The 20,264-nt window shown below is 42.7% G+C and overlaps 1 protein-coding gene across 4 annotated transcripts in view; it reads left to right on the top strand.

Annotated features, from left to right (window-relative positions):
• Nucleotides 1-20,264, top strand: part of LOC127662448 (transcription initiation protein SPT3 homolog) — a 147,300-nt gene that overhangs the window by 37,892 nt on the left and 89,144 nt on the right. Inside the window, exon 1 of one of the 4 annotated variants that reach the window (XM_052153623.1) lies at nucleotides 558-622. The exons of the other annotated variants lie outside the window; for them this stretch is intronic. Within the exon in view, the coding sequence (XP_052009583.1) occupies nucleotides 573-622 (50 nt within the window). The 5' untranslated portion in view covers nucleotides 558-572. Of the gene's footprint in view, nucleotides 1-557; nucleotides 623-20,264 lie in introns of those variants that run through there. 4 annotated transcript variants of the gene reach the window in all.

The raw sequence follows: 20,264 nt of genomic DNA, 5'->3' as shown, positions 1-20,264 counted from the left end.
ACCAAAGTAAGTTGCCCTCTCGGTTTTTATTTAGATGTTTGTTCATCTAATAGGAATGAAACTCGCGGTTTTATTAATCAAGATATGCAATTGTTTTGCAAAAATGTAAGACGCCTAATCGATGGAGTAGCAGTCTCAGAAACCGGTTGAAACTACGAGTTTGCATTTTTTCTTTTTTTTTTTATCTTTAAGTATGACATTTATGCACTTATTAGTGCATTTTCCCAAACAAATGTGCCTGTGCTGTAATTTAAACCCTTAGGCTACAATTATTTTGATTGCACCCGATTGCTGACGCAGCTTTCCGTGCATTTCGAGAAATCGTTTGCGGTCGTTTGCTCATCTGTGGTCTCATGTTTTAGAGACGCCACCTTTAGCGCCTTGATGTACACCAACTGATGACAAAACCACGTAGCCCATGCTGTCTAGCTCAATATTAACATCCTGCCTTTATACGTTTGTCTTGAAGGGCCTTGAGTTACACTAGCATGGGAAACCTTATGAGGAAAATACCATTTCTGAGCAAAAGCGTTCCGTCGACGTGGTTTTTGCTTTAATGTCCATACGAGCTGATGATAAGATTGCTGGATGCGATTTGGATATGTTTGGATTTTACATGCAAGTATGTTTTGAATAGCTTAGCTATGCAAATGTGTTTTGCATGAATTGTGTTTTACATGTGGTTGTATATTTCACTCATGCTTTTGATCCCTCGCTGTATGTTAAAAATAACTTTTATGATTCTGCAGCACTTTTTGAGAGACCAAACAAAGCTGAACAAAAGTGAAGATGAGTTTTGTATATTTGTTCAATTGCATTTCATTCATATATATATATACAAGCTCACTCATTATTCAGGACTTGATTTAGTTTATGCATTTATCAATTAGCATTAACCCGATTTAACCGCATAAAATCCTACACAGCGATTCCATTTTGCGCCGAATGTTTCCACATCTTGTTTTAATGTAGCTCTGTAAATTGAAGCAGAGTGAATGTTTACACGTTCAGTACGGGGTTTTTTTTTTTCTCTCTCATCCCTTCGCCATTCCACAAATGCATTTTTACGTTACACAAACATGTCAGCATCTTAGCATGTTTGCAAACGTAAACACAGCAACTCTTTAACGTTTCTGAAGTGGCTTTCTACACCAGATGCTATCAGAAGAGAGTGTGTATGTCATTGCTTACTGACCCGAGGCTGGTGCCGTTCACAGAAGTTGACTTCTGTGTGACCCAACTCTGAACCACAGTGCAGAGAAATGAAAATAATTTTTCACAGCACTCACCCCAGAAAAAGTTCTGCTGGCATGGAGTCACCGAGCTAAAAAGACTGTTGGATGCCATCGCCGCACGTGGATATCCTCGGATCGCTCCTTTGGTGGTCGTGGTGACCCTTGAAGTCCTAAAGTGGGAGCACAAATCATATCAAGGCATATGACGAACCAAAAGACGAACCCCTGTGAACTAAAGACACACTCTATGCACGGTGTGCATGCTCAGGAGTTGCATGTTTAAATGCAGTTTGCAGCCCACGAGAACGTTCAGGCACAGATATTGGAAGCAAACGGAATAACGGCATATACAAGTGTGGTTAGGAGCGTACTTACAGGCTTGTTGGGTCTCGGTGACTGGGGTTGACCCACTCTGATTAACCATTTACACCCCAGTGACTGCCTCCTGTCGTCCTGGGTAAATCGGACGCACCGCACTTGTGGTTCTGTGGTTGTTTGTGAGGGGAATGAGACATTCTCACAATCCAAAAACTTGTAAGCTTTAAAACACACTTTTATGGGGTCCTGTCCTGATAGGCTGTTACTGGAGAGGCTGGCTCATGTGTTCAGTGACATCAGAGGAGTTGATGAGGGCTCAGCCCTCTTGTCAGTGGTCCTGAGCTTTCTATTCACATCCAACAGGATGCGACATCAGCTCCTGTGAATACAAAAGAAAAGGAAATGCTCCCATCTCGTGTGGAAAGCCCTTTTTTCTCTTTCTGTGCCTCTCTTGGGTCCTTTTAAAGCCTCTTCACGTTGCTGTCATTGCTGGTTTTTATGTTAGTCATAATGTATGGCTGTTGGTGAAAATGTCCTTTAAATTTAGTCAACATGTCATCATGTCAGATCCATTTTAGTCAATTTTACCCTGTAAAAACAAAACACAAGATCAAAATTTCTGTCTACACATTTTCCGCATTGAATTCCCAACTAATCTTGCTTTCAGGGATTCTCATTCCTGGTATCTCTTTAACATGTTCTCCTTTGGCATTTTTTTTGCCATTCTTCCTGCATGGGTGCCGTTCTGTCAGACTCCAGGTGTGTTTCTGACTTATGAGTTGCATAACCGTCTCTTTGAGAAATGACAGTCTGCGGGGAATCCTGCGTTTAGTCTTGAATCACGTCTGTCTCTCTCTCAGCGCCCTGCAGCACAGCAGTTCTCCCGTCTAACTAGCGCGCAGTCGTGTGAATTAGCTGCCGTGATTCATCAGTCTGTTTTGTGCGCCTCACAGGTTGGTATTTTGGCACACGGTCAGGGCTCCGCGGAGAGTATGCGCCTCAGGTGTTTGTGTAAGCCTGGATAAAAATGTGGCGAGGTATATCCGCTTCTGCAACCCTCGCTCTTGTATTTCGGGGTCACGTTAGGTGGGAAGTTGAATTTCAAGTGCAATAACGTGACTTTAAAAGGAAATTACAAATGTAGGAATTATTTCAGAAACCTAAGACAGTGAAATACACCCAAGTATCCAAGCCAGCTCTCCACTAAGGCAAGCATCACAATTAGGCATTTAAAAAATTTGGCATTTAAACTGGAGAAGTTTTGAAGGAGGGATTCGAGTCATATCTATGCCTAGCAAACACATAGCAGTTGACTAGAAATCACTCTGAACACCTTAGCAACCACATAGCAACCACTCAGGATGCATTAGTATTGAGGCGGGGATTTTTTGCACAGGCAAGCACAACATACTTTTTTCTAGAAAATTAAAAAATCTTGTTGTCCTTATTACAGCGTATTATTCCAAGACTGCTGTGTCATGAAATAATGGTGCAAATGAAAATAATGAAAATCTCTGCTCTGAAAATGTGGCGTGGCTATAACAGGAAAAGTTTTGACCACAGTAGAAATGGTAAATGGTCTGAACTTATATGTTGGGGCTGGGGGGTCGGAGGGTGGAGCAAACCATGTTGGTGCTGGGGGTCGGAGGGGGGACCAAACCATGTTGGGGCTGGTGGTCGGAGGGGAGACCAAACCATGTTGGTGCTGGGGGTCGGAGGGGAGACCAAACCATGTTGGGGCTGGGGGGTCGGAGGGGGGACCAAACCATGTTGGGGCTGGGGGTCGGAGGGGGACCAAACCATGTTGGTGCTGGGGGTCGGAGGGGGACCAAACCATGTTGGTGCTGGGGTCGGAGGGGAGACCAAACCATGTTGGGGCTGGGGGGTCGGAGGGGGGACCAAACCATGTTGGGGCTGGGGGTCGGAGGGGGGACCAAACCATGTTGGGGCTGGGGGGGGGTCGGTGGGGACCAAACCATGTTTGGGCTGGGGGGTCGGAGGGGGGACCAAACCATGTTGGGTGTGGGGCGGTTGGTTGGGACCAAACCATGTTGGGGGTGGGTGGTCGGAGGGGGGGACCAAACCATGTTGGGGTGGGGACCAAACCATGTTGGGGGTCGGTGGGGACCAAACCATGTTGGGGGTGGGGGGATCGGTGGGGACCAAACCATGTTTGAACTGGGGGGTCGGAGGTGGGACCAAACCATGTTGGGTGTCAGGGGGGTGGGGACCAAACAATGTTGGGGCTGGGGGTTGGAGGGGGGACCAAACCATGTTGGGGGTGGGTATCCGGTGGGGACCAAACCATGTTGCGGCTGGGGGGACGGAGGGGGGTACCAAACCATGTTGGGGTGGGGAGTCGATGGGGCGGGGACCAAACCATGTTGGGGTGGGGGGTCAGAGGGGGGTACCAAACCATGTTGGGGTGGGGAGTCGATGGGGCGGGGACCAAACCATGTTGGGGGTGGGGGGTTGGGGACCAGTACAAAAACCTGCGTCTTAGGCCATGTCCACACTTGATATGTTTTCAGTTGCTAATATTACGCTATTGCTGACGAAAAGCTGGCGTTAAACTTAGATTTATTTAAAAGGGATATTTGTGTACATTTCTAGTGATCATATAAGCAGTAATTGTAGCTAGACGAAGATTTTGGAGAATTTTTTGTGTATGAATCTTGAATTCTCGTTCTAAAAATGTTAGCGCGCTACATTTTAGTGTCTGCTGCATTTGCATGAAAAGTGCACAAATTGCAATCAGCACAAATTTTCTGGGTTTGTTTGATCTGTTACCTGATAACTGTTACCTAATTACTTAATTTCTTTATTCAATCAGGTGCTAGAACAATGCAGTCAGCACAACTGCATGTAAATAAGTTATACTATCAGTAAGAGCAATACCATTTCAGTGAATTCACCCTTTAAAATAAAGGCTAGAGTTAGGTTTGGTTCAGTTAGTTTAGGCTAGACTAAGTTAGGCTAGAATTGGCTAGGCTAGACTAAGATAGGCTAGGCTAGGCTAGACTAGACTAAGGCTGGGCTAGGCTAAAATAAGATAGACTAAGGTTAGGTTAGATTAGGTTAGGCTAGGCTGAATTAGACTAGGTTGGGTTGTGTTAGGTTAGGCTAGATTAGGTTAGGTTAGACTAGACTAGGTTGGGTTGGGTTTGGTTTGGTTGGGTTAGGCTAGGCTACACTACACTACACTAGGTTAGGTTAGGTTGGGCTAGGTTAAGCTATGCTAAGTTAGGCTAGACTAGACTAAGGCTAGGTTAGGTTGGATTAGGTTAGGCCAGGCTAAATTAGGTTAAATTAGGCTAGGTTAGGTTAGGTTAGACTAGACTAGGTTAGGTTAGACTAGTTTAGGCTAGACTAGACTAGGTTAGGTTGGATTGGGTTAGGCTACACTACACTAGACTAGGCTAAATTAGGTTGGGTTAGGTTAGTCTTGGTTAAGCTATGGTAAATTAGGCTAGGCTAGACTAAGCTAGGTTAGGCTAGGCTAGACTAGGTTAGGTTGTATTAGGCTAAACTAGGTTAGGCTAAATTAGGTTGGGTTAGGTTAGGCTAGGCTAGGTTAAGTTAAGCTATACTAAGTTAGGCTAGGCTAGGCTAGACTAAGCTAGGTTAGGCTAGGTTAGACTAGACTATGTTAGGTTGGATTAGACTATGCTAGGTTAGGTTGGGTTAGGTTAGAGCTAGGCTAGGTTAGGTTAGGTTAGGCTAGGTTACGTTAGGTAAGGTTAGGTTAGGTTAGGTTTAGGGTTGGGGTTAGATACGCAATTTCAAACTTGATGATCCTCTTCATGACAGAAACCCATGACTGCACATTCTGCTAATTATAGAAACACTGTTTTTTGTATTCATGCTGTTTTTGCTGTCTCTATGTACACATCAGTGGCTAAGCAGCGAATATCTGTTCTTTGTCCTATGAGCTCTGGTGGTCCTCCTGTGAGCATGGCTTCTCTGTGGTCCATATTTGAAGACAAACGGAGTGTGTGTGCCCTTCTAAAGCCAGGCTTTAGCTTGGCCTGCTTCAGCACAGACCACACAGGTATAAACAGGGCATTAGATGCTAGAACTGTATTCCTGGCTGCCGGCGGAACCGCGCGCTAATGCTTCCAGGAGACATTACACCTCGGAACGATTTCACACGTTAATAAATTAGAGCTATTGCAAGTTTTTTGCACCTTTACTGCTGAAAGCCATGTTCTATAGATGGCATCAAATGGTATTAGAGGTTACGTTTGTTTGTTTGTTTAAATTCAATCATTAGTGTCAATCGGGCTTGTCATTTTCATACTAAACTGTTTTAGATCTTCATCGAGATATAACATAAAACAAAGGCAACTTGAGTAAACACAAAATACAGTTGTCAAATATATATATATATATATATATATATATATATATATATATATATATTTTTTTTTTAAACTTAATATCTGGTTGTGCCACCTTAAGCAGCAACAACTGCAACCAAACGCTTCTGATAACTGGCGATCAGTCTATCACAACATTGTGCTGGAATTTTGGCTCACTCTTCCTTACAGATCTGCTTTAGTTCAGCCACATTGGAGGGTTTTCGAGCATGAACTGCCCGTTTAAAGTCCTGCCACAGCATCTCAATCAGGTTCAAGTCAGGACTTTGTCTAGGCCACTCCAAAACTTTAATTTAGCTTCTTTTGAGCCATTCAGAGGTGATTTATATACTTATGCGTTGGATCGTTGTCTTGCTGCATAATCCAGTTGGGCTTGAGTTTCAACTCATGGACTGATGACGGGACGTTCTCCTTTAGGATTTTCTGGTAGAGAGCAGAATTCATGTTTCCCTCAATTATTGCAAGTCGCCCTGAAGCAGCAAAGCATCCCGACACCATCACACGACCACCACCATGCTTGACCGTAGGCATGATGATCTTTTTGTGGAATAAGGGGGTTTGATTTCACCAGATGTAAAGGGACCCCTGTCTTCTAAACAGGCCCACTTTCGACTCATCAGTCCACAGAACATTCTCCCAAAAGGTTTGAGGATCATCAAGGTGTGTTTTGGTAAATTCAAACGAGCCTTAATGTTCTTCTGGGTTAGCTGTGGTTTTCACCTCGCCACACTTCCCTGGATGGCATTTATGCCCAGTGTCTGATAGTGGAGTCATGAACAGTGACCGTGATTGATGCCAGAGAGTCCTGCAGCTCCTTGGACGTTGTCCTTGGCTTTTTTGTGATATCCTGAATATGTCGTCACTGTGCTCTTGGAGGAATTTTGGAAGGTCGGCCACTTCAAGTCAAGTGGTTTTTATTGTCGTTTCAACCATATACAGTTAGTACAGTACACAGCAAAACGAGACAACGTTCCTCCAGGACCATGGTGCTACATAAAAACAACAAAGGACCAACACAGGACCACATGAGACAACACAACGAAATAAAATACCTATATAAAAAACCTATATATACCTATATAAAGTGCACGTGCAAACATGTGCAAAAAGTACGGGACAGTACAACAAATTACTGACAATGAACAGGACAATAGACAGTGCAGCGCCGACCAGTACTCAGTAGTGCAAAAAGATGACAGTTTCTAAAAATGTAAACATAACATACTATGAGATAGTGTTCTATGCACATAGCAGTTATTGAGGTAGCAGACAGTTATAAAGTGACAGTAATTAAAGTGCAACTCAGGACATGTGTGTGTCAAACCAGTCTCTGAGTATTGAGGAGTCTGATGGCTTGGGGAAGAAGCTGTTACACAGTCTGGCCGTGAGGGCCCGAATGCTTCGGTACCTCTTGCCAGACAGGAGGAGGGTAAAGAGTTTGTGTGAGGGGTGTGTGGGGTCGTCCACAATGCTGGTTGCTTTATGGATACAGTGTTTTTTGTAAATGTCTTTGATGGAGGGAAGAGAGACCCCAATGATCTTCTCAGCTGTCCTCACTATCCTCTGCAGGGCTTTGCGGTCCGAAACGGTGCAAGTCCCAAACCAGGCAGTGATGCAGCTGCTCAGGATGCTCTCAATAGTCCCTCTATAGAATGTAGTGAGGATGGGGGTTGGGAGATGTGCTTTCCTCAGCCTTCGAAGAAAGTAGAGACGCTGCTGGGCTTTCTTGGTGATAGAGCTGGTGTTGAGGAACCAGGTGAGGTTCTCCGCCAGGTGAACACCAAGGAATTTGGTGCTTTTGACGATCTCCACAGAGGAGCCGTCGATGTTTAGCGGAGTGTGTTCACCTTGTGCTCTCCTAAAGTCAACAACCATCTCTTTTGTTTTGTCGACATTCAGGGACAGGTTGTTGGCTCTACACCAGTTCGTCAGCCGCTGCACCTCCTCTCTGTATGCTGACTCGTCGTTCTTGCTGATGAGACCCACCACGGTCGTGTCATCGGCGAACTTGATGATGTGGTTCGAGCTGTGCATTGCTGCACAGTCGTGAGTCAGCAGAGTGAACAGCAGTGGACTGAGCACACAGCCCTGGGGGCCCCAGTGCTCAGTGTGGTGGTGGTGGAGATGCTGTTCCCGATCCGGACTGACTGAGGTCTCCCAGTCAGGAAGTCCAGGATCCAGTTGCAGAGGGAGGTGTCCTGGCCCAGCAGGTTCAGCTTTCCAATCAGGTGCTGGGGAATGATTGTGTTGAATGCTGAGCTGAAATCTATGAACAGCATTCGAACGTATGAGTCCTTATTGTCTAGGTGGGTGAGGGCCATATGGAGGGTTGTGGTGATGGCATCGTCCGTTGAACGGTTTGAACGATACGCAAACTGCAGTGGGTCTAGTGAGGGGGGCAGCTGGGTCTTAATCTGCCTCATGACGAGCCTCTCGAAGCACTTCATGATGATGGGTGTAAGTGCGACGGGACGGTAGTCGTTGAGGCAGGACACTGAAGACTTCTTTGGCATGGGGATGATGGTGGTGGCCTTGAAGCACGTTGGAACGACAGCACTGCTCAGAGAGATGTTGAAGATGTCGGTAAGAACATCTGCTAGCTGGTCTGCACATCCTCTGAGCGCTCTGCCAGGAATGTTGTCTGGTCCAGCAGCCTTCCGTGGGTTGACTCTACGTAGAGTTTTCCTCACATCTGCCGTGGTAAGACAGAGCACCTGGTCGTTGGGAGGAGGGGTGGACTTCCTCGCCATCACGTCGTTCTGCACTTCAAACCAAGCGTAGAAGTCGTTCAGCGCATCTGGAAGGGAGGCATCTTTGTCACAGGCCTGGATGCCCTGCCACATGTGCCGCGTGTCACCGCTGTCCTGGAAGTGACTGTGGATTCTCTGGGCGTGTGCGCGCTTTGCCTCTCTGATTGCCCGTGACAGTTTGGCCCTAGCTGTTCTTAGGGCTGCCTTATCGCCTGCTCTGAAGGCGGAGTCTCGGGACCTCAGCAGCGTGCGCACCTCCGCAGTCATCCACGGCTTCTGGTTGGAGCGTGTGGTGATGGTCTTGGAGAAAGTGACATCATCAATGCACTTGCTGATGTAGCTGGTCACTGATGCTGTGTATTCCTCCAAGTTGGTAGAATCGCCATATGTTGCAGCCTCCCTGAACATGTGCCAGTCAGTACACTCAAAACAGTCCTGAAGAGCAGAGATGGCTCCTGCTGGCCAGGTTTTCACCTGCTTCTGAAGCGGTTTTGTGTGTCTGACGAGCGGTCTGTATGCTGGAATTAACATAACAGAGATGTGGTCTGAGTAGCCGAGGTGTGGGCGGGGTTCCGCCTGGTACGCACCTGGGATGTTTGTGTAAACAAGATCAAGCGCGTCCACTTCTGGGAAGGTTCACTACTGTGCCATGTTTTCTCCATTTGGAGATAATGACTCTCACTGCGGTTCTTTGGAGTCACAGAGCCTTTGAAATAGCTTTGTAACCCTTCCCAAACTGATGCATTTCAATCACCTTATTCATTGTCATATCTGGAATTTCTTTCGACCTTGGCATATTGAGCTAGTGGGTGAAATATTTAGCCATCTTCATGCTGCTGAAAAAGTTCAATTGATGTATTGATTTGATTGATCAGGGTGGGCAGTAATCAGGTCTGGTTGTGTCTAGTCCAGCTGAACCCCATTATGAATGCAGTCTCATAGATTTGGGGATTTAGTAATTAAGGGGGCACATACTTTTTCACACAGGCCCAGTTGGCATTAGAAAACGTTTTTGCTCCAGTAAATAACATTATCACATTGTTTTATGTTACATTTTGTTTGAATTTTCAAATAATTTAATATGAAAAACAGAAGAAATCAGGATAGGGAAAATCCTTTTTCACAGTACTGTATTTGTATCATGTACAAAGAAGATTTGGCTCATTTTACCTCAATTTGCAATCCGGCATTTTAGCGAAATGACACGTAGCATCATGTACGCTAGATTGTGCTATGGTTAGGGCATCTTAGATTTTTTATAAATGGCCAATGCCTACATTTAGTGGCTGATATACAGTATACATAATATAACTTGTTATTCATTGTATTGACAAAGTGGAAATGACACTATAGTTGCAGATATTCTCAAAATAAGCAAATATTTCCAGCTGTAGTATTTATCACTATTAAAGATAATTGAAGATAACATGAATCAGCATCCGCAACACATCTAACATGCATCATGTGGCAGTGAGTGAAATTTTATTTTTAGCGGGAAATGTTGTAGGGCGGGACTTGATTTGATCAATTTGAATGTGATTGGATTGTGAAACGTATGGCTTCGATATTATTGGTTATTATTATTATTTTACCTCCATTGCAGCCCTGGTGACATCATCAGAATATATGAGTTGTTTCAGATGTAGAGGAAGTATTAAATGTTGATGAAACATTTAATCTATAATTGCGACCTTTTCCACCACCTTAGTTATCGGTATCGGCAAAATCTATTGGTCGACCTCTACATTAGACATGGCTTAAGATACCTTGTTGAATATTTGATTTGATTTTACTTCCACAGCAGCTGTTTGTTTCATAATAGTCCGGTGTCCTTTACTGTCTCACAAAATATAATTCCATAATTCAGGGTCACTGGAACGTTTTTCGTGTTGACGGCCACATTGACCTAGTCATGCAAAACACTTTGAAACTCTTTCTGGCAACGGTTAAGTCAAGTTAAGCCACCATGATGTTTATGGTTCAAGCACATCGCTAAAAATATCAGCAAATTTAACTAAATACACATGCATTCAATATTCTCTGAAAACAAGTCTTAAAGGTCACCTATGGTCATGAAGGCTGGGTCATGACCGAAAGAACTAGGTCACGGGTACAAGCGGCCGAAATGGGCTTCCTCAGAAGGGTGGCGGGCTTCTCCCTTAGATATAGGGTGAGGAGCTCAGTCATCCGTGAGGAGCTCGGAGTAGAGCCGCTGTTCCTTTGCGTCGAAAGGAGTCGAGGTGGTTTGGGCATCTGGTAAGGATGACCCCTGGCCACCTCCCTAGGGAGGTGTTTCAGGCACGTCCAGCTGGGAGGAGGCCTCGGGGAAGACCCAGGATTAGGTGGAGAGATTACATCTCCACACTGGCCTGGGAACGCCTCGGGGTCCCCCAGTCAGAGCTGGTTAATGTGGCTCAGGATAGGGAAGTTTGGAGCCCCCTGCTGGAGCTGCTGTCCCCGCGACCCGACTTCGGATAAGCTGTTGAAGATGGATGGATGGAAGGATGAATTTTATTAAATATTACACAATAAATTTTTATGGAATTTTGTTATGAGATAGACATGCGTACATTTTAAAAATAGGCTAAAATATATATATATATTTTTGAGTGTGTCATCATTTACTAACACTCATGTTGTTCCAAACCAGTATGGGATTCTTTCTCTCATGGAACATAAAAGGAAACGTCTTTTTTTCCATAGAAGTATAAAATTGAGGCTGAATAAAATCACATGTTTTTCACTTTTGAGTGAAATATGCCTTCACTATCTTATGCAGTTTTTATCTCGTGTTAAAGATGTTTACTTTTACTGGAAAACAAGGCAAAGATCCTCAAGACGGGACAGTACATTTGTTTTCATTTAAATTGTATTTGTACAGTTGAACAGTTAAACATTAAAGTGAAAAATTCTTTGATTTTGGTGCTGTGATCAGATTTTGTGCTGTCTGCACAAACATGTTGCTCATAGACTAAACAGCCCTCAAACGTTCACTCGGGCTCTTTGTTTTCATGCTTGTGTGTGCCACTATTGTTTTCAGACACTAAAACCCCACAAAATGTTCTTAAAGCTACATACTAATGCTGTGAATCGATTAAAAGTAGAAATTAATAATTACATGACATGCCGATTAATCGCATACATCATTATTTGCTGAAAAAATCCCCCAAATAAAGATTGATTCAAGATGGCGCTGCTGATGGTAGCCTCTGTGTGGAGCTCTTCGATTCTTTTGTTGTTTTTGTTTGTTTTTGCAGTGTTTAATAATTTTGCACTAGGGATGAATTGCTGAAAATTCGGCAGCATATACAAGAGAATCTTTTCCCGGTTTTTGACTATTCAGATGTTTTGCTGGACATTTAAGTCGGAGGCGCAGCTGTGTTGTTCAATCGCTCTAAAAGACGCAATTGAGGGAAGCGAGCCGGCACTGGTCAAGCTCCGAAAGCGCAGCTTCCGAACTGAGTGCCCAGATGTTGTTTCACCCACTTGCCTAAATGCTATGCTGTGCTGACCAGCTGGCCCCCATCTGCACACAGATCTTCAATAGATCACTGGAGCAGTATGAAGTTCCCTGCTGCTTCAAACACTCCACCATCATCCCTGTCACAAAGTGACAAATCACAGGATTTAATGACTACAGACCTGTCGCTTTGATATCATAAAGTCATTTGAGATACTGGTGTTATCCCACCTGAAGGACATCACTTTCTGGATCACCGTCAATTTGCTTATCGAGCAAACAGGTCTGTGGATGATGCAGTCAACATGGGATTGCATCATATCCTGCATCCTCTGGACAGACCACGGACATGTCCAAGGATCCCATTTTGTGGACTTCAGTTTGGCTTTCAACACCATCATCCCATCTTTACTCCTAACTTAATTTCTCTGTTCCCATCTCTCTCTGTCAGTGGATCACCAGCTTTCTGACAGACAGGCAGCAGCAGCTAGTGAGACTGGGGAAATTCACTTACAGCACATGTACCATCAGCACTGGTGCCTCCCCAGGGATGTGTGCTCTCCCCACTACTCTTCTCCCTGTACACAAATGACTGTGCCACGAAGGACCCCTCTGTCAGTCTCCTGAAGACTTCAGATGACACTACTGTCATCGGCCTCATCCAGGATGACGATGAGTCTGCATACAGAAGGGAGGTTGAACAGCTGACTCACTGGTGCAGTTAAAACAACCTGGAGCTGAACGTGCTGAAAACAGTGGAGATGATTGTGGACTTCAGGAGGAACACCCCAACATTCTGAACAGCACTGTAGCAGCAGTGGAGTCATTCAGGTTCCTGGGACCTGAAGTGGGAGACCCACATTGACCCCAGCAGAGGTTGTACTTCCTTCGCCAGTTCAGGAAGTTCAACCTGCCACAGGTGCTGCCGATATAGTTCTACTCAGCAGTCATTGAGTCTGTCCTCTGCACTTCAATAACTGTCTGGTTTGGTGCAGCTATTAAATCGGATATCATGGCTTGTGAAGTATTACAGTAAATACTACTGGAAACTATGACAGTTGCTTAATTTCATAAATGGGTAAAAATGAAAAAGGCCAGAACACTTTAATTATGCTGTTTGCGAGCTTTTTTAATAAACAGCAAGATTTATATTTATATAGTATAATTAGTATAACATTGATTTTTGTTTTTTGCATTAGTGACAGGGTGACTGTACATTTCCTGACAAGGTTGCTTAACAAATAATAATACAAATATGAGTTTCTTTTCATTATGTGAGAAGAAAGTTAGTGTGGAGACACAAAACTAGCACATCTATGTAGGGAATGTTTTGTCTGGGACAACGGTCCATTCAAATGTTTAGTGGTTTTTACATAAAATAAATACATAAATAAATAAATAAATATATATATATATATATGTTAAAGCAGAATGCAGCAGTTGACCAATCAGAATGAAGCTCTCCGGAGAGTGGTGTAATATAAATTGATTTGTTTTCTGAAAGACAGAAAGACAGAAAGTATTTTATTTGTTGCAGTGGTTTAGAAATTACCTTGCATGCTCAACCCTTAAAACTAAATAATTTTTTTGATGTCTGATGACTTGACCGTCCCGATGTTTCCTTCACTCAGTCTAATGAGCTTAAAAAGACTGAAAGCGAATGATGCAAATCACATCTGGCTCAAAAATAATTAAGAAAGCATTACTGCGTTTGCCATGTTTATGTAGAAATTAGATTGTTGACTTTGCTGTTGTAGTCTGCAGCCTTGTGTACGTTATTTCTGGGATCGTTATAAACATTTATCTGATATTTGCAACATGAATTTCTGTAATTAGTGTCTAAATAGTTCCAGCGGTTCTTTGTCATGCAATATTCTGATGTCGATCGCTTCAAATAATGAATGTTTGCACCAGAAAGACCAAATCGGATTGATTTAGTCAATCATTGTTTACATTTACATGTACGCATTTGGCAGACACTTTTATCCAAAGTGACTTACAGTGCCCTTATTACAGGGACAATCCCCCCCGGAGCAACCTGGAGTTAAGTGCCTTGCTCTAGGGCACAATGGTGGTGGCCATGGGGATCGAACCAGCAACCTTCTGATTACCAGTTTTGTGTTTTAGCCCACTACGCCACCACCACTCTGTTTAATGATCAGAAATGGAAGCTTTTATTTCAACATTATGTTAACAGACTGCTTGTAAAGTGTTTACAGAAGCTTGTGTAGTCTAATGCCAATCTGAAATATTTTAGGTTTATGTTCCACTCGACTATTAATAGATGTTTGTGTTATTTTGACACCACTGCTGTTTGCACTCTTGAAACTATTTTAACCCCAACTGTGTGTTTTGTCTCTGTATAGTGAAGTCACATAATAGCAGTATTTTCCCCTTATGGTCATTTAAGGTCATGAAATGCAGCCGCAAGTAAAGTTTGGACAGCGTTGAAGAGTTAGGCTGAAAAACATGTTTTATCTAAAAGGTTTTTACACATCAGGGGTGACATACAGAAGCACTGTGGATTAGGCTACAGTATACAACATTACTATCAGACTTAACGTTAATTCGACATCCTGTTTGTACATTCGTGCTGAAACAAAGACTAGGCCTATATGAGACGCCGTTCTCACTTCCGTAATGTGAAGTATTGCAGACAGATAGAGAAGTCTTTTCAGCCTGAAACTGAACTTTTGGTCAGATTTTAGTAGTGAACGCACTTAACTACATAGAGAGATATAGGATGCTCCCTTGCTCCCTATTTAGTGAATGACTTAACCTCCAGTGTGCTGTCTGTCTGCACTGGTCTCAGAACAGTTCGAAAAACACCTTATTTTCATCCTAATTCCATATAAAGCCTCTGAAAGACACATTTATCCAGTTTTTGGATGAATACATTTAATGTGAAAATGTACATTATGTGTTCGATAACGATGCATTTGGGAAATTCGCCTTAGAGATCAAAGATTTGTTAATAACGTTCTACTTTGGGAAATCCAGCCAAATTCATAAGTACATCAGAGTCTCTAGTTTGAGAAATAGACGCCTCACATGTCCTCCGCTGACAGCTTCATTGAATTCTACCCGCTAAACACCAGTTTCATGTACAACAGTAAAGAGAAGACTCTTATGGGAAGAATTGCAAGAAAAAGCCACTTTTGAAACAGAAAAACAAAAAGAAAAGGTTCGAGTGGGCAAAGAAACACAGACATTGGACAACAGATAATTGGAAAAGAGTGTTACGGATCTTAACCCCATTGAGCTTTTGTGGGATCAGCTAGATTGTAAGGTGTGTGAGAAGTGCCCGACAAGACAGACACATCTATGGCAAGTGCTACAGGAAGTGTGGGGTGAAAGGTCAAGTGCTACAGGAAGTGTGGGGTGAAAGGTCAACGGAGTATCTGGACAAACTGACCGCTAGAATAACAAAGATCTGTAAAGCTGTCATTGCTACACACGGAGGATTTTTTGATGAAAACTCTTTGAATTAGTTCTGAACATTATTTTTCAAATTGTAATAGTGATTTTTCACATTATTAATGTCCTGACTATACATTGTGATCATTTGAATGCCACTTTGGTGAATTAAAGTACCAATTTCTGTCCATAAGAGCAAAATCTGTACATCATTCCAAACTTTTGGCCGCAAGTGTGTATATTTTTTAATTATTTGTTTATCAGTTTGATTATACAGATATTCCTTCGTCAGCTGAGGAAGTTCAACCTGCCACAGGTGCTGCTGAAACTGTTCTACTCAGCAGTCATTGAGTCTGTCCTCTGCACTTCAATAACTGTCTGGTTTGGTGCAGCTACGAAATCGGACATCAGAAGACTACAGAGGACAGTACGGACTGCTGAGAGGATTTTTGGTTGCCCCTGGCCCCCCTTTAAGAACTGTACACTTCCAGAGTGAGGAAAAAGGCTGGTAAAATCACTCTGGACCCCACTCACCCTGCCCACTACCTCTTTGAACTGTTGCTATCTGGCCGACGCTTCAGAGCTCTGAGCACCAGAACCGTCAGACACAGGAACAGTTTTTCCCCTCAGGCGACAGTTAAAGCCGCCCCATGGAGCAATAATTATGTGCAACACACAGTTTAAGTCTATTTATTTTATCTAACATATCCACTTCTGCCATTACATACATTGGTCTGTACATAATATAATGTATTTTTGTTCTTTATGTAACCGATTGTTATTAGAGTTGCACTACGTGTGTGTGTGTGTATGTGGGTATGTATGTAAGTGTTTGTACGTATATGTATAATTATTATTATACATTTTTTCTTCAATTTAAACAGTATAGGTCTATTCTTTTTATCTATGCCAGATTTTAAAAGAACTTAACAGTAAGATATTGTGAACTGTGCATTATAATGTTATAATTCCTGATTTCAATTGTAGTATATATACTGTACAATTCCAGTTTGGGGCTTTAGCATATAGATTTATAATATCAGCCATCATGTTGTTTATCAGCCATAACATAAAAATAAAGATTAATAAGTATTGACCATATCAGTACATCCCTACAGTTTTTGTGACAGATGCAACGTTCAAACTGCCCAACATGACATTGGTCAAACTCAAGGGCCCGGAGGGTGTGTAAATTCAAAACTTTCCTCTCAAGTCATATTTGCATATTCTGTGTGGTTAGCAGAATTCAAATCAGCGGTGCAACTGGTCATCGCTTAGGCCAAAATTCAATCTGAATTGTATTCAAACAAGTATTCAAATGGTAGGAAACATGAGGCCACTGTTAAGCTCTTCATTGCCAACAGTGACGAGATTAATGGACTCCTTCACAACTGCACACACATTGCTGAGGATGTTTTCCGGTTTTAACTAGAATTCAACCTAGCACAATGGACGTTTCCAAGCACGCTTGTGATAAGTACAGAATCTCCAATCTGATATTTAGTCCCGATGAAGCTGTTTGACAAACAATGATCAAAAACTGCATCGAGGAAGCAAAACGCGATATTAAAAACCAAGGGCGTGTAAACTTTTGAACGGGGTAATTTGGGTAATTTAAACTATTATGTTGTCCCGTGGAATAGTGGAGACTGGGGCTAGTTGTCAGACAGGGAAGTTGTCACAAGGACTATATTTCAGTAACGGGGTCAAATGTCCAATCGTGAGGTTATGTCGTTTTCAAACATCCAGTTCAAACACTCTCAAGATTCTAATTTAGAATAGAATCTAATAGAATATCCTAAACAAAGCACTGATACTGCGAGCGGAATGCGGAACTGTTCTATGATACATCATTACTGAAATATTGTGTCGTGGGACAGAAACGATTTTATTTGATTTGGAATAATGGGAAATTGTAATGCACTGTACACACTGAACACACAGTACGCACAATGGTTGTAATTGTTAATGTGTTCCTGAAAAGAGGGGAGGAATATTTCCTCCATTTATCAGACGGGGTTGGTGTTTTTTAAATCAGTGTTTTGTCTGGCCTGATCTCTTGTTTGAGTTCAGCGACTTTTAACACTCTCTGATGTTCATGGAAACATTTGCTATTTTGTCTTGATATCACCTCTGTGTATTCCACTCCTGCCAGTGAGAGATTCCTGTTTTTCTGAACGTTAGATCACTGTCTATAATCACTGTTTTTATGAGCATTTTGAGTCCTGCCTGGCTTGACTTACAAGGACTAATTCATCTTGCCTACTTGAAACAACAGCTCTTATTTCAGCTCGTGTCCAATAATACCCAGTGTTATCAACTGTATCGGATACACAGTGTGGTTTCTTTGTGTGTTTGAGTGATAGATTTGTTATTCATATCACAGTGGGGTGTACGGACTGTAGTAATATCTCAACCCGAGCACTGAATTCTGTTGATGTAATTAAGACATTTGTGCATTTATTTTGATATGCCGCCAATGTGTTTTATAAAGTAGATTCTTTAGATTTTCTGAAGAAGTCGTGAGTGGAGGTTGTCTTGGGCCTTAGCTCTATCCTAGCATTCATGTTATCATGTTACAACAACTTTATTATTGCCCTCAACATAAATTCCCATTGCGCTCATGGTGGCGTAGTGACTCATCATCCACCATCAATCCGCACATCTTATCACGTGGCTTGTTGAGCACGTTACCGCGGAGACGTAGCACATGTGGAGGCTTCACGCTATTCTCCGCAGCATCCATTCACAACTCACCATGCGCCCCACCGAGTGTGAGAGACACATTATAGAGACCACGAGGAGGTTACCACATTTGACTCTACCCTCCCTAGCAACCGGGCCAATTTGGTTGCTTAGGAGACCTGGCTGAAGTCACTCAGCACGCCCTGGATTCAAACTCACGACTCCAGGTGTGATAGCCAGCGTCAATACTCGCTGAGATACTCAGGCCCCAACATAAAGTATATATGTTTAAACAAAGCTTAAATGATTACAACTAAGATGTCAAAGCGAGGTTAATGTATACGGTCAATAAATTGAGTTTTGAAATATTTACATTCAGGTCTGAAGGAGTCAGCTAGGCATGTGGTCAGCATAATCGCGCTCCACAGAAACTTGACATTGGTGTCGCAGAATCTTAGTAAGACTCTCAGGGCAGTTGAACGACATATCAACATAATTGCTTCCGTTATTTCACACATGTTCTAGTGATTTGCAATTTAATTTTACCAGTTGTTGGGTGAGCACCAGTAGTGGCGAAAATAACGATCGTTTTCAAACACTCCCATGTAGCCCCACTCCAAACTCGCAACAGTCTGGTTCCGGACGTAAATATCCTATTACATTTTTCCATTGACCATTGATTTTCAATGATGACTTATAAACATTTCAAGACAGACTATTGTTTAAAAATAATGTTTGATAGCAGAATTCATGGTAAACAACTACGTTACCCATGGTACAGTGGCCAACCGTGGCCAACGAAACCTGCATATTTGCCTCTGAGCAACCGCCCACTCCCATGATGCACTGTGAGTGACATAATCAAGCCGGTATCCCTTCGCCCTTAAACAACTTACCTAATTGTACATATCGGAATATTTTGTGATACGCATAAAATATATTGTTTCCATGCTTATAATCCACAACCTCAAATCAATAGCATTTATACCTTTGTGTACACAAACTTGTACCTTTTGTCTTTTTGTCCAATTTTCAAATACTTTTTTGCCTCAAAACAAAGTTTGTAATGTTGTGATTCACCTCGGAGCTGGTTGGTTTGGTTCATGGCTTAAAACTCTTTTATGGAGGATTTTATGAACCGCCTACGGAAAAACCGAATGGGAAAAATACTTGGTTCCGGAGGTTTTTTCGCATTCACTTTTTTTCCATAGGGATTTCATTTGATTCTTCATAAAGCTGCGTTCACACTGCCAACTGCTTTATCGTTGCATGTCGCCAGTGGTTAGGTCACTAGTGGTATGTATAGAGAGTAGCCTTTCCTCCATCTTTCCGTCACTGCGGGAGCTGAGAGAGAGAAGACTCACATGAGCTCTACCATCTTCTCTCGTATTGGCTGTCGCTCCACTCTTCATTTCTATAAAGTTAAACATTTCTCAACTTTGTTGCGTCGCTGGACATGCCCACATCCGGTCACCAGTGGTCGCCATCGCAATCAGACTGTTGTGCTCTCGTTGTTGGTTCTGCCCAGTCGAGTCACTCAAACATGTTGTAATTTGGTTTCGGTGGCATAGAAATGAGATATCTCACCTTTTAATCTCACCAAATTTAATTGGTGTCCCTTGTTTTATGAACCTTTTGCAAATACGGCACATATTGCAGAAGTCAAACTTACAACAGATATTAAACTGTTCAATCTGTCTTTTACTTCCCTTTAAGGTTGTTGCGCAATAAAATGGTTCCTTTTGTCCTACCAATAAATCCAGGCAGCTTAACTTCATTATTTTTCAATGCAGCAGATCGAGAGTTGTCTGGCATACATCAACAGCGGTTTCTCATTGCCAGTTCCATTAATAATTTGTGATTCATATGAAATTATTCCTGTTGTGGCACGCATCTGTTGCCATCATGCAACGCACACGTTTCAGCCCATATGATGACAAGATGGGCTCCCGAGAAGTGCTGCTCAAGCTCTCTGCTGAGGAAACGCACCGATTGAAAACTAAAGCCCCTAAAGACATTG

This window comes from Xyrauchen texanus, chromosome 22 (genome assembly GCF_025860055.1).
Source record: "Xyrauchen texanus isolate HMW12.3.18 chromosome 22, RBS_HiC_50CHRs, whole genome shotgun sequence".
In the NCBI taxonomy this organism is placed as follows: Eukaryota; Metazoa; Chordata; class Actinopteri; order Cypriniformes; family Catostomidae; genus Xyrauchen; species Xyrauchen texanus.
This window is presented reverse-complemented; position numbering and strand designations above follow the sequence as displayed.